General features: G+C 38.0%; 1 protein-coding gene across 1 annotated transcript in view; it reads left to right on the top strand.

Annotated features, from left to right (window-relative positions):
* The window catches only part of FSTL5 (follistatin like 5), an 873635-nt gene that overhangs the window by 693283 nt on the left and 164543 nt on the right, over positions 1 to 15809 (top strand). Inside the window, exons 9-10 of the mRNA XM_062198990.1 lie at positions 8466 to 8627; positions 13581 to 13715. Coding sequence (XP_062054974.1) covers positions 8466 to 8627; positions 13581 to 13715 — 297 coding nt within the window. The remainder of the gene's footprint in view (positions 1 to 8465; positions 8628 to 13580; positions 13716 to 15809) is intronic.

Raw genomic sequence — 15809 nt, 5'->3', positions numbered from 1 at the left:
GGGGAGTTAATGCACAGTGACTGCTGTTGTTGATTTAACAATTAACAATATTATTTATGACCTTAGTGATTACTCGAGGCTCTTGCCATGAGCTGCCAAAGATATGGAAACCTTTTGTGACCACAAACTCTTGTTATTATTTAGATTAGGCCATAAGCCAAATGGAAGTTCTCTCCTCCCTTCAGAGAAAAGTACATTCTTTTTTTTTCTTTTTAAGCATTATTTATTTATTTGAAAGTCAGAGTTACACAAGAGAGAGGAGAGAAGGAGAGAGAGAGAGAGAGAGAGAGAGAGAGAGAGGTCTTCCATCCTCTGGTTCACTCCCCAATTGGCCTAAATGGCCAGAGCTGCGCTGATCCGAAGCCAGGAGCCAAGAGCTTCTTACAGGTCTCCCATGTGGGTGCAGGGGCCCCAGGCCCTGCAGAGAGCTGGATTGGAAGTGGAGTGGCCAAGTCTCAAATGGACCCATATGGGATGCCAGTGTTTCAGGCCATGGCATTAACATGCTGCGCCACAGCCCTGGCCCAAAAGTACATTCTTCTTGAATGGCCCCTTCTTTCCACTGGGGACTCATTTACATGGATCTTCCATGTAGGATATTTTTGCCACAGTGTCTTGGCTTTCCATGCCTGCATTGCTCTCATGGGCTTTCCAGCCACATCTGAATGCCTTAAGGGCTGATTCTGAGGTCAGAGAATTACTTAAAGAGGTTGTCATTCTATGAGTCTGCTGTGTGGACTGCTTCCCATGTTGGACATTCCCTCCTTGTTAATTCTGTTGTTATTACCAGGTACTTGATGCTATTTATATGGTCTCTAACACTTAATCCTATCTATATGTTCACTTTAACACTTAATATGATTACTTAAACAATTAAGATGGCATGTTGCAGCTTTACAGTTAGAAACTTCTTCCTCCCTCTCTTATTCCCCCTCTTACTTTATAATGAGATATATTATCAATTGACTACATATATAATGTATACATATTATATATATATATATATATATATATGATTAACTCTATGTTATGTAAAGGGTTCAACATATAGTGTGAATAAGACAAAAGCAAAACAATAAAAATAAAAAACTGTTCCTCGACAGTCAAGATGAGAACTGTTCAGGTGATTGCTTCTCAAAGTGTCAATGTCACTTCTATAGCTTTCATTTTAGGTGTGCTAGTTCTCACAGATCAGGGAGGACATATGGTATTTGTCCCATTGGGATTGGCTTATTTTGCTAAGTATGAAGTTTTCCAGATTGGTTCATTTTGTTGCAAATGATGAGATTTCATTTTTTTTTACTGCTGTTTAGTACATATCCCATAATTTCTTTATCCAGTCCTCAGTTGATGGTCATTTAGGTTGATTCCATGTCTTAGCTATTGTGAATTGAGCGCAATAAACATGGAGGTGCAAACAGCTCTTTTATTTACTGATTTACCTTGGGTTAATTCCCAGGAGTGGGATGGCTAGGGCATATGGTAGGTCTATATTCAGATTTTTGAAGTATCTCCAAACTGTCTTCCATGGTGGCTTTACTAGTTATGTTCTTACCAACAGTGGATTAGGGTACCTTTTTCCCCACATTCACTCCAGCATTTGTTGTTTGTTGATTTCTGTATGAAAGCCATTCTAACTGGAGTGAGATGAAACCTCATTTGTAGATCTTATTTGCATTTCCCTGACACCTAGTGACCCTTAACAGTTTTTCATGTGCCTATTGGATTTCCTCTTTTAAAAAAATGTCTGTTATGTCCTTTGCCCAACTCTTAACTGGGGTTTTTTGTTTTGTTGTTGTAGAGATTCTTAATCTCTTTATAGATTAATTCTTTATCAGTTGAGTATTTAGCAAATAATTTCTTCCATTCTGTTGGTTGTCTCTTCACTTTCCTGACTGTTTATTTTGCCATACAAAAGCTTCTCAAACTTCTCAATTTGAAGTGATCCAATTGGTTAATTTTGGCTTTGACTACCTGTGCCTCTGGGGTCTTTCCCAAGAACATTTTGCCTGTACCAATGTCTTGCAGGGTTTCCCCAATGTTCTCAATTAATTTGATGGTGTCAGGTCATAGATTTAGATCTTTAATCCATGTTGGGTGGATTTCTGTGTAAGGTGTAAGGTAAGGGTCTTGCTTCATACTTCTGCATGTGGACATCCAGAGTTCTGAACACCATTTGTTGAAGAGACTATCCTTGCTCCAGGCAATGGTTTTAGCTCCTTGGTCAAATATAAGTTGGTTGTAGATGTTTGGATTGATTTCTGGCGTTTCTATTCTGTTCCATTGGTCTATGCATCTGTTTTTGTACCAGTTACCAGTACCAGGCTGCTTTGATTAGAACTGCCTTATAGTATGCCATGAAATCTGGTATTGTGATGCTGCCAGCATTGTTTTTGTTGTATAAGATTGCTTTAGCTATTCGAAGTCTCCTGTGGCTGCATATGAATTTCAGCATAATTTTTTTTCTAGATCTAAGAAGAATGTCTTTGGTACTTTGATTGGTATCACAATGAATCCGTACATTGGTTTTTGAGGAATGGACATTTTGATGATATTGATTCTTCTAATCCATGAATATGGAAGATTTTTCCAACTTTTTGTATCTTCTATTTCTTTATTTAATGTTTTGTAAATCTCATCGTAGAGATTTTTGACATCTTTGGTTAAGTTTATTCCAAGGCATTTGATTTTCTTGTAGCTATTGTGAATGGGATTGATCTTAGAAATTCTTTCTCAACTATGGCATTGTCTGTGTATACAAAGGCTATTGATTTTTCCATGTTGATTCTATATCTCACTACTTTACCAAACTCTTCTATGAGTTCCAATAGTCTCTTTGTGGAGTCTTTTGGATTCCCTATATATAGAATCATGTCATCTGCAAATAGGGATAGTTTGACTTCTTGCTTCACTATTTGTATCCCTTTGATATCTTTTTTTTGCCTAATGGCTCTGGCTAAAACTTCCAGGACTATATTGAATAGCATTAATGAGAGTGGGCATCTTTGTCTGGTACCAGATATTAATGGGAATGCTTCCAGCTTTTCACCATTCAATATGATGCTGGTCATAGATTTGTCATAAATTGCTTTGTGTTGAGGAATGTTCCTTCTAAATCCAATTTTCTTAGAGTTTTCATGATAAAAGGGTATTGTATTTTGTCAAATGCTTTCTCTGTATCTATTAAGATAATCATATAGTTTGTTTCTTCAATTTGTTAATGTGATGTATCACATTGACTTGCGAATGTTGAACCATCCCTGCATACCAAGGATAAATTCCCCTTGGTCCAGGTGAATGATCTTTCTGATGTGTTGTTACCTTCAACTGGCCAAAATTTTGTTGAGAATTTTTGCATCTATGTTCATCATGGAACATAGTCTTTAGTTCTCTTTCTCTATTTCATCTTTTCTGGGTTTAGGAATTAAGGTAATGCTGCCTTCATAAAAAAAATTTGGGAGGATTCCTTCCCTTTCAATTGTTTTGAATAGCTTGAGAAGAATTGGAGTTACTTCTTCTTTTAATTTCTCATAGAATTCATCAGTGAAGCCATCCAGTCCTGGGTTTTTCTTTATTGGGAGGGCCTTTATTATTGATTCAATTTCTATCTTGATTATGGATCTGTTTATGTTTTCTATGTCTTCAGGCTCAATTTATGTAGGTTGAATGTGTGTAGGAATCTATTCATTTCTTCTAGGTTTCCCAGTTTGTTGGCATACAGCTATTTGTAGTGGTTTCTAATGATTCTTTTTATTTCTGTGGTTCTCTGTTGTTACATTTCCTTTTTCATCTCTAATTTTATTGATTTGCATTCTCTTTCTCCTTTATTTATTTAGTTGGGCATTGTGTCTCAATTTTGCTTATTTTTTCAAAAAAAAAAAGCTTTTCATTTTGCTGATCATTTGTATTTTTTTTTTCAATTTTGATGATCTCTTCTCTATTTCTTTTCTTCTAGTTTTGGGTTTGTTTTGCTATTGCTTTTCTAGATCCTTAAGTTGCATGGATAGTTCATTTATTTGGTGCCTTTCCACTTTCTTGATGTAGGCACCAATTGCTGTAAAACTTCCCTCTTAACACTGATTTTGCTGTATCCCACAAGTTTTGGTATGCTGTATTGCTGTCTTCATTTGTTTCCAGAATGTTTTTGATTTCTCCTTTGATTTATTCTATGACCTATTGTTGATTCAGAAATATGTTGTTCATTCTCTGTGTGTTTGCGTATGATATAGAGATTCTTGAATTGTTAATTTACAGCTTCACTGCTTTGTGGCCTGAGAAGATACATGGTATGATTTCGATAGTTTTGAATTTGCTGAGACTTACTTTATGGCCTAGCCTGTGGTCTATCCTAGAGAACATTCCATGCACCAGGGAGAAATATGTGTATTCTGTGGCAGTGGGGTGGAAGGCTCTGTAGATATCTGCTAAGTCTATTTGTTTTGTGGTGTCAATTAGCTCTGTTGTGGTGTCGATTTGCTCCTTGTTGATGTTCTGTCTGCTTGATCTGTCCATTGCTGAAACTGGGGTATTGAAGTCCCCCAATACTATTGTATTTGAGTCAATATCTCCCTTTAAATACCTTAACAATTCTTTCAAATAGCCAGGTGCCCTGTAATTAGGTGCACATACCTTTATAGTAGTCACATCTTCCTGTTGAATTGGTCCTTTAGTCATTATACAGTGTCCCTCTTTGTTTCTTTTAACAGTTTTTGTGTTGAAGTCTGTTTTTTTCTGATGTTAGGATATCTATGCCAGCTCTTTTTAGGTTTTTGTTAGTATCTTTTCCCATCCTTTCACTTTCAGTCGCATGCATCTTTGTTGATACGGTGTGTTTCTTGTAGGCAGAAAACAGATGGGTTTACATTTTTACCCATTCAGCCAGTCTGTTTTTTAACTGGAGAGTTGAGACCATTTACATTCAGTGTGACTGTTGTTAAATACCTTCTTTTGCCTGCCATGTTTCCGTAAATACTCCTGTTTATGTATTTGGGATTTCATTTGTACTTTTGCTGGGTCCTTTTCTGCATTCATCTTCTTTTGTAGTGATGTGTCTGTTTCTGTGTGTAAAACATCCTTGAGCATCTTATATAGGGCTGGGTCATGGTTACAAATTCTTTCAATTTCTGCTTGCTGTGGAAAATCCATATTTCTCCTTCAGTCATAAATAAGAGTTTTGCAGGGTGCAGTATTCTGGGTTGACATATTTTTTTCTCTTTGGACTTGGAATATGTCTCGCCATTGTCTCCTTGCCTGCAGGGTTTGCAATGAGAAGTCCTGCTTGAGTCTAATTGGGTTTCCTCTGAATGTAATTTGTCCTTTCTATCATGTACATTTTAAGATCTGTTCTTGTTGTTTCACTGAGCTGCATTTTGCTACAGTGTGTCATGGAGAAGTTCTTTTCTGGTCCAGTCTATTGGGAGATCTATTTCTTGTACTAGGATGTCTCTTTCTCCAAATTGTGGAAATTTCCCTTTATTGTTTCATTAAGAAGGCCTTCTAATCCCTTGTCTCTTTCCACACCTTCTGGAATTCCTAGGATCCATAAATTTGTTCATTTGATAGAATCTTATAACTCTCCCACTATGATTTTTAATTTTCTAATTTCTTTCTGTTTTTGGTCTGACTATATTATTTCTGAAAGTTTATTTTCTAGTCTTGATATTCCTTCTTCTGTTTCATCTATTCTATTGCTAAGAGATTCCTCTGCATTTTTTATTTGGTCCATTGAATTCTTAATTTCTAGTATTTCATTCTGGCTTCTCTTCAAAAATCCCAATTTCTTGGGAGTACTTTTCATTTAAATCATGAATTTGTTTCTGATTGCTTCTACGTCATCTATTAATGTTCTGAATTCCTTGCTGTCATATCCTCTATCCCATCTTCAGCTCCATTATTGAGGAATTGTATTGGTTCTCTGGTGAATTCATAAAGTCTTCCTTATTCAGGATTTTTCCTTTGTCCTTCAGCATCCCTGGTAGATTTCTGGTTGACTTTATTTTTAATTTGATTCCCCTCTGCTATGAGCTGCTATGTGTGCATGTGATCCAAGTGGAAGCACGCTGCCCCACCCCCTGGAGCTCTGTTTACTTCCGGATCCTGATGCAGGTGGGTTGTAGGGCTGTGCTACACTAAGTCCTGCCCACTCGGGCTGGGCGCACTTCTCACTGGTGCCTGAGAGGGTCTCAGGTTTTCACTGTTTAGGAATACTCCTTATTGTGCAGCTCGCATGGTGGGGAGTAAATCACTCTGAAATGCTGTGATCCTTGTGTATTGTGAGGTAGCCTCCGCAATTGATGAATGTGCACACAGGAGGCAGACGCTTACTCTCTAAAATGTAAACAATCAATATGCTGCTTACACTCTAAAATATAAACAATCAATATTTTTTTCCCAGCCGGCTGTAGCTCCAGTTAGGGGAAGGGGGTGAGACCAGAAGGACCGTGGTGTGCCAAACCACCCTGCCTGTTCCCCTACAATTTCTGCTTCTTCCTGCATGGAGTTTCAAACACAGTGCAGTTTGCCTAGTTTTCCCTCCTGCCGCTGTTCACAGCTCCATGAACTCAGAGGCTGCTTCTCACCTGGTTCACTGGGGAAGCGGCGGCACCAGTCTCCTCTCTTGGTCTCTGCATGGCTCCTTCACCGTATATTGGCCACCTCTCCCTCCTCTTTGCTCCCCCGGCGTGGACCTGGGCAGTCTGTGGTGGACTCCTGGGCTACTCTGGGTGAACTTCTCGTGATTCTGCCACCAGCTTGTATCCCCTCTGCTAACTGATTATCCATTTCCCCCCACACAACTCAGAACCTCACACTGCTATACCACCATCTCCCCCACCCTCCCCAATCTTTATTAATTTTCAATGATGCATAATGAATTACTCAAAACTTCATGACTTAAAATGACAAGTACTGCTGTATGAAATAAAAATAGTAAAAGAGAGATACAACATAATAAATAGAGAAATGGGTTATTAAATTATTCGAGAAGAGCTTAGCCAAGGTGATCCTGGCACAAAGTCTTTTCTGAGGTTGCCATCAAAATATTTACCAGAACCACAATCATCTGAGACTTCATTTGGGACTGGTGGGTATCTGTACAACCATGTTTATAGCAGCACAGTTCACAATAGCCAGAATTTGCAATTAACCAAGGTGTCCATCATCAGACGAAGAATGAATAGAGAAAACGTGTTATATATACATACATGAATACAGTTCAGCTATAAAAATAATGAAATTCTACCATAAACAGCAGAATGGTTGCAACTGGAGACAATCATGTTGAGTAAAATAAGCCAGACCCCTAAAGTCAAATACCACATGTTCTCCCTTATATATGATCTAAAATTAAAGTGAGAGAGACAAAGACACACACACAGAGAGACCTGTGTATCATTATTGGTACAAAAAATTTTATTTATTTGAAAAGCAGGGCAACAAAGAGGGAGGTAGAAACATAGAAATCTTAAATATGCTGGTTCACTCCCAATTGGCCATAATCCGCAAGGGCTGGACCAGGCTGAGGCCAGGAGCCTGGAATTTCATCCAGATCTCCCATTTAGATGGTGGGGACCCAACCATTTGGGCCAACTTCCACTACTTTTCCAGGGACATTAATTAGCAGGGGCCTGGATGGGAAGCAGAGTAGCTAGGATTTTAACTGTTGCTCTAATTTGGGATGCTGGCAGCACAAGCAGAAGCATAACCAGCTGTGCCACAATGCTGCTCCCTGGATATTCTTGAAAAATGTGGTTTTTCATAACTCTTGTCATGTCAGTTGGCCACATATGTATGTATTTATTTTGTTACTCTTAACTGTTATATAAAGCCATATGTTTATCTTTATGTCTGTGTTACACTATTTTGATAGCCCTGGATTTATCATAAGTTATCATAAGTTTTGAAACCAAAAGGTGTGATTCCTACAGGTTTTTCCTCTTTTTCAAAGTTGATTACCTAAATGTTTGCAGCAGCTGTGGCTGGGCCAGATTAAAGCCAAGAACCTAGACGTCAAACCAGGTTTCCCAAGTGAGTGGAGACCCAAGCGCTTGAGCCATTACCTGCTGCCTCCCCAGACTATAAATCAGCAGGAATTTGCTTCACAGTGTCGCTCACAGCAGGGACTTTGACATGGGATGCAGTCATGTCAAGTGCAGACTCAAACCTCTGTGCCAGAGGTCTACTCCAAGTCTCTGAATTGGTTCTATGACCTTTTGAAATGTCTCTAATATTCTTTGAGGACTTAATTTCTTAAACCATGTGTCTCGTACTTGTCTTTTAAATTTTATTGCATAATCCTAACGTAATCTTTTTCCAAATAATATTGGTACCCTTAGTAGAGTTGAAATTAATATCTGTAGAAATAGCATGGTTAAAATATACAATTTCTCTTATTTCAGTTTTTGCTTATTTTCACAAGTCAAGTGCTGAATATGGATACTAATCACCTTTTTATCCCCTTCTCTTAGTTCCTCCTGTCATCCGGGTGTATCCAGAGAGCCAGGCTAGAGAGCCTGGGGTAACTGCCAGTCTCAGGTGTCATGCAGAAGGCATCCCCAACCCTCAGCTTGGCTGGCTGAAGAACGGGATTGATATTACACCAAAGCTTTCCAAACAGCTCACGCTTCAAGGTGCCTTTTTCTTACATTTCTTTTCAGTTAAAAGATCGTATAGAAATGTTAAAGTAAATGTTGTCATATTTTCATTATTAAAGGAAAACAGGAAAATGAGTTGTGGCAACAGAATATCTCATGTGTATGTAAAAATAGCTATATTTAAGGCATTATATTCAAAATAGACTCCTTTAATATTATCATTTTTTAAAAAAATAGTCTTGCCATAATGATTCATTATGTAATTATTTTGGTAACAGAGTATTATATTATGTATCATTTAAATTCTTGTTTTCTGAATTATAGAAAATATGTTAAGCAGAATAGTTTTCATAATAGAAATCATTTCTAAAGTTACTTTTTGAACTGTTTAAATATTACATTAAATATGTATTTTGTAATACAGCAATTTTTAGTGGATTTTTTCCAATGTATTTTGTAAATGAAAAAAAGTAAAAAAAATAAAAAAAACCTTGCTGGTTATGCTTTGCATTTATGTTGCTTTAAAGTTAGTAAGCTATTTCATTCCAACATACAAGATAATCTACATGTAATAATATTCAACTGGCTATGCATGATCAGATTATTATACATACTTAATAATAACAAATATGTGGAAAATGAAATAAAACAGGTAATTTTATATGACTAAATAATTTAATAATGCAAAAGACATTACATAGAACATGTTTCTTATACTAGCATAAAAAATAAATGGATCTGACTTCCAATGTGAGACAAAGCACATAGAAAATGCGTTTTTTGAAATGGCTGTAGCACAGGCATTGTCTTCCTTGTTCCACATCTTTAGTTAATATTGTAAAAAGTTTTCAATTGATATTGTTTAAATGAGTATATTTCATTTTATTGCATAGAATTTTATAATTATCCCACTTTAATCAGTGTGCATTAATAATCTTTACATATTTTTTTTCATTACCTGAATTGCAGAGCAAGCATTAGGCTGACCTGCTTGGGATGTCTGCACCCCATATTGGAGTCCTGGGTTCCAGTCCTGGCTCCGTTCTCTATCCCAGCTTCCTGCTTAATGTGTGCCCTGCAATGCATGATTGATGGCTCCAACCCTTGGGTTTCTGTCACCCTTGTGGATGACTCATCAAGTTCCTGACTCCCAGTTTCCACCTGGCCCAACCCCAGCTGTTCCAGGCTTTAGACATGGCGTTACTGCTGTTACAGTATGTTTGTCTCTCTCTCTATTTCTCTGCCTTTCAAATAAATTTTAAAAAAGTAAATAAACTTCTAAAAGTAAATTGAAGGACAACCTAAGACATGAATGTGGGCATACAGAGAACCAAAGCCTAGCTGGGTTTATATGTAACTATATATTACTAAATGCTGTAGCTGTTTAATTATCCACCTTCATCAGATGCTGCTTTCGCATGAGTGTGAGAGCCAAGTCTAGGCACTAACTAAATAACAGTGGCAATGGACAGGATAATGTTTGAATGATTGTAACTAAGATATCAGGAAAGTATGGATATTTTATTAGTAGCAAAGCAAAGATAACTAATACAGAAAGACTAAAAATCAGCAAAGAGACACTAAACCAGTGATCCCACAAAAGAAAAGCAGGGAAAGTTGAAATCGGGAAATGAGCTCAACAGTGTCAGATGAAAGGTCACAGAAGGTCATGAAAGTATCCAATACCTTAGGTTACCTGCTAGTTTTGTGGCATTTGGAAGGCAGTACCAGTAGCAGTCAGTCCTCAGTGGGCTTAGAAATGGAAAGATAATACATGTGAAAGCTCTCTAGATTTTGAGAGGAAGAGAACTGGGGAGGCAGCAGCTGCTTGCAGAAAGACAGGATTTTCTTCTTGGAAATGCAAAAGTCTGATTAAAAGATCAGTAGAGGAACAGGAGAAGGGCAGGTGCAGATAGTCACAGAAATCTGCAGGAAAGGAGAGAAGATTTGCCAAAAATAAACAGAGAATGTTCTTTGAGAACTAAAGAGAGGTGAAGCCAGGAACAAGAATTTTTGTTTACTTTCTGATAACTTCTGTTTATTTCATGTTATAAAGGACAAGCCACTGCTTTGAGAAAGGGAATTATTATTAAGACAGGAGCTATCAAAATAAAAGCATGAAAAATTAGAAGTAAAAGTAGAATAAGTTACCAGAAAAAAACTAGCTGGAAAAGGTAAATGAAATGGATGTAAAATAGCACCAATTAGCCTGCTAATTGAATACTGTGAATTTGAAAACTTGTTTATGCAGTGGTCTAATAATTTAACAAAGAGCAAGGTGCAGAAACACCAGGTGCTGAAATGGCTTAGCTTATTCTACTTCTGGAGGTTAGAAATGCAGATGTGTTACAATAATAATTAGACAAGGGACCTAGTAGTTTAGGCACTGTGAAGAGGAAAACATTTAGGAATTAAAGATTACATAGTGGGTGAGGGAAAGATGTGTCATATAGATTAGGAATATATATGGCAATATTAGAATATAATATATAAAGCTAGATTAAATTGATTTGAAGTTTTAGGAAAATCTGCAAGGTTTTGGTTATTAAATATGTGGGCCTTGAAAAAAAGGTACGATCTTTGGAGGGGGCCAAATTTCATGTAAAATAATGCGTTGGTGCAGATATAAATATATTGTTCTCTTTTTAAAAAAAATCCATTTTTTTTTTTATTATTTGAGAGACAGAGAAAGGTAGAGAGAGAGGGAGACAGATGAACAGGAAGTAAGACCACCTATCTGCTGGTTCACTCCCACATGCCCACAACAGCTGGGACTGGGCCAGTACAAAGCCAGGGGCTTAGAACACAATCCAGGTGTACTGCATGAATGACAGGAATCTGATTACTTGAGCCATCACTGCTGTCTCCCAGGGTCTGTGCCTGAAGGAGAGTGAAATTGGGAACCAGATCCAAGATCTGGGCACTCCAAAGCCGACCGCAGGCATCTTAAAATCTATACCTACTTTTCATGTTGCTGTGATAGAGTTGAGTAGTTGGTTCACAAAACCTGAAATATATTTGCTGGGCTCTTTTATTTCTGAAAAAAACAAAGCCAAAACAAAAACCTGCCAACCTGTTTGATTGTTAGGGATGGGAGGGGAATGTTCAGTAAACATTTGTAAGTGGAGAAACAGATCCAAATTATTGAAATGATTATCAGTCCAAACAGCCACTGCCTCTCCACATCTCCTTCTTATTCCTTGAGAGTCATTGGCTCCTAAGCATGGCTCCAAGCTCTTTACCATTGTTTTTCCATTCTTCTTTCCTCAAACCGGGCTGGACCAGTTATCACAAATAGATTTGTTCCATTCTACTGCACATGTTGTTATTGTCATGGATAACGTGGAACACACTCTTACAAAAAGACACTCAGGAAAGTCTATGGACATCCACACAAAAAGAAAAGGAAAGAAAAGAAACCTAAACAAATGACTGTAACCAATGCTGGATTTTATTTAGAAAAAGATTCTTATCCTCACCCTTTGAGTTAACTGGCAGGAGTTCACACCATGGATTTCAGAGCCCTCAATCAATAATTGAATATTAGTTGGAACAATTAAAGAATAATATATCTGAAGTGCCTAGCATAATGTCAATATAGAGTGAATGATTATACCATGGTTTCCACATTATTCATGGATTATCTTAAAATACTATCTAGTGATGATTTAAAAGTTGGATTAAACACTCTTTTTTTTTTAAAGATTTATTTATTTTATTTGAAAGAGTTACAAAGAGAGAGAAGGGGAGAGAGAGAGAGAGAATGAAGTCTTGCATCTGCTGGTTCATTTCCCAATTGGCCGCATGGCCAGAGCTGCACCCATCCGAAGCCAGGAGCCAGGAGCTTCTGAGTCTCCCACATGGGTGTAGGGGCCTAAGGACTTGGACAGTCTTCTACTGCTTTCCCAGGCCATAGATGAGAGCTGGATCAGCAGTGGACAAGCCGGGACTCAAACCAGAACCTTTATGGATGCTGGCACTGCAGGTGGTGGCCTTACCCACTATGCCACAGCATGGTCCCCAACACTCTCTTTTTTAAAGCAAGAAAAAAAAAGATTGATTTATTTATTTGAAAGGCAGTGTTACAGAGAGGCAGAGAGAGAAAGGTCTTCCATCTGCTGATTCACTCCTGAAGTGGCCACAACAGCTATAGCAGGGCCAATCAGGAGCCAGGAGCCAGAAGCCTCCCATGGATTACCCATGCAGGTGCAGGGGCCCAAGGATTGGTCCATCTTCTACTACCTTCCCAGGCTATAGCAGAGAGCTGGATCGGAAGTGGACTCGAACTGGCACCCATATGGGATGCTGGCACTGCAGGCTGTGTCTCTACCCACTATGCCACAGTGCCAACCCTGGATTAAGCACTCTTATCTATTAGGTTATACACTGACTACATACATTTCCATATTATAATGTAAATTTTTATATATATTCTAGTAAAGACTAAAACTCTTGTACACAGATCATATGTTGTTATCTTTCTGCCTTGCATACCTAATAATTCCAGATCTATAAGAACTCAATAAAAAGCTTGGTGAATGTCAATAGCATATTTGCATTATGTAGCTCACTTAATTTTCCATGAAATGGTCTTTTCAGGTAACTTCTTGCATATGAGCAATATTATCATTGTTAAAATTCTGTGAAAGCTTTAGGAAAAAGTGTGGTCTGGATATTATAAATACATATATAAATAAAATTATAGTTACTGGTGTGGAATACTTCATGTACAACTTATAAGAAATGGAATAAAACCTAATGTGTTCGCATGTTATATAGAGTATTGGGCACTCAATAGTGGAATGATGGCACAATTTACAGAACACTTGAATGCTTCTGGAATTGTTTGGCTTGTCTCCAAAGTATGGAGGTAGGAAGGAAAGTAGTTTAATTAGGACAAGCTATGAGAACTGTTAACTGAGTAATTTGGAAGCAGTGTACTGAAACTGAATCTGTAGTTTACAAGTTGCATTTACCTTCTGTTCTCAGCAAATGGAAGTGAGGTCCACATAAGCAATGTACGCTATGAAGATACAGGAGCGTACACTTGCATTGCAAAGAACGAAGCCGGAGTGGATGAAGACATCTCCTCTCTTTTTGTAGAAGATTCTGCCAGAAAAACCCGTATGTATTGAGCACGCATGTGCACATGCCTGTGCACACACATCAGACTTGACTTCACAGTGTCAGAGCATATGTCTGTAGCATTAAAAAGTGGGAGGGGGGGCACAAGAAAATTCAGTGAAGGCACAATGCTTTATTAAACTTTTATTTAATGAATATAAATTTCCAAAGTATAGCTTATGGGTTACAATGACTTCCCCCTCCCAAAACTTTCCTCCCACCCACAACCCTCCCCCCTCCCGCTCCCTCTCCCCTTCCTATCACATCATGATTCATTTTCAATTCTCTTTGTATACAAAAGATCAGTTTAGTATAAATTAGGTAACGATTTCAACAGTTTGCCCCCATATAGCAACACAAAGTGAAAAGAAAAGAAAAAAAATACTGTTGGAGTACTAGTTATAGCATTAAATAAGGGTGTACAGCACATTAAAGACAGAGATCCTACATAATATATTTTTTTAAATTAATTAATTTTCTATGCCATTTCCAATTTAACACCAGGTTTTTTTTTCATTTCCAATTATCTTTATATACAGAAGATCGATTCAGTATGTAATTAGTAAAGATCTCATCAGTTTGTACCCACGCAGAAACACAAAGTGTAAAAATACTGTTTCAGTACTAGTTATAGCATCACTGCACATTAGACAATACATTAAGGACAGATCCCACATGGGATGTAAGTACACAGTGACTCCTGTTGCTGACTTAACCATTTGACACTCCTGTTCATGGCGTCAGTAATCTCCCTAGGCTCTAGTCATGAGTTGCCAGGGCTATGGAAGCCTTTAGAGTTCGCTGACTTTGATCTTATGCTGATAGGGTCACAGTCAAAGTGGAAGTTCTCTCCTCCCTTCGGAGAAGGGTACCTCCTTCTTTGATGGCCCCGTTCTTTCCACTGGGATCTCACTCACAGAGATCATTCATTTAGGTCTTCTTCTTTTTTTCTTTTCCATGGTATCTTGGCTTTCCATGCCTACAATACTGTCATGGGCTCTTCAGCCAGATCCGAATGCCTTAAGGGCTGATTCTGAGGCCAGAGTGTTGTTTAGGACATCTGCCATTCTATGAGTCTGCTGTGTATCCCACTTCCCATGTTGGATATTTCTCTCCTTTTTTGATTCTATCAGTTAGTATTAGCAGACACTTGTCTTGTTTGTGTGATCCCTTTTATTTTTAGACCTGTCTAAGCCATCGAATGTGAACTGAAATAGATCACTTGGCCTAGTGAGATGGCATTGGTACTTGCCACCTTGATGGGATTGTATTGGAATCCCCTGGCACATTTCTAACTCCTTCATTTGGGGCAAGACTGATTGTGCATGTCCCAAACTGTGCATCTCCTCCCTCTCTTTTTCCACTCTGAAATTTAACAGGGATCACTTTTCAGTTAAAATTTAAACACCTAAGAATAATTGTGTGTTAATTACAGAGTTTAACCACTAGTACTAGAACAACTACTACAACAACAAATACTAAAAAGGATAAAGTATTACATTGTACATCTAGAGTCAGGACAAAAGCGGATCAGGTCATTGTTTCTTATAGTGTCCATTTCACTTCCACAGGTTTCCCCTTTGGTGCTCAGTTAGTTGTCACCAATCAGGGAAAACAAATGATATTTGTCTCTTTGGGACTGGCTTAATTCACTCAGCATGATGTTTTCCAGATCCCTCCATCTTGTTTCAAATAACTGGGTTTCATTGTTCCTTACTGCTGTATAGTATTCTATGGAGTACATGTCCCATAATTTCTTTATCCAGTCTACAGTTGATGGGCATTTGGGTTGGTTCCAGGTCTTAGCTATTATGAATTGAGCTGCAATAAACATTAATGTGCAGATGGCTTTTTTATTAGCCAAATTAATTTCCTTTGGGTAAATTCCAAGGAGTGGGATGGCTGGGTTGTATGGTAGGGTTATGTTCAGGTTTCTGATGAATCTCCAGACAGACTTCCACAGTGGCTTAACCAGTTTGCATTCCCACCAACAGTGGGTTAGTGTCCCTTTTTCCCCACATCCTCTCCAGCATCTATTGTTGGTAGATTTCTGGATGTGAGCCATTCTCACCGGGGTGAGGTGAAACCTCATTG

This window comes from Lepus europaeus, chromosome 8 (assembly GCF_033115175.1).
Source record: "Lepus europaeus isolate LE1 chromosome 8, mLepTim1.pri, whole genome shotgun sequence".
NCBI classification, from domain to species: Eukaryota; Metazoa; Chordata; class Mammalia; order Lagomorpha; family Leporidae; genus Lepus; species Lepus europaeus.
The sequence above is the reverse complement of the archived record's forward strand: the minus strand, read 5'-3'. Positions and strand labels throughout refer to the sequence as shown.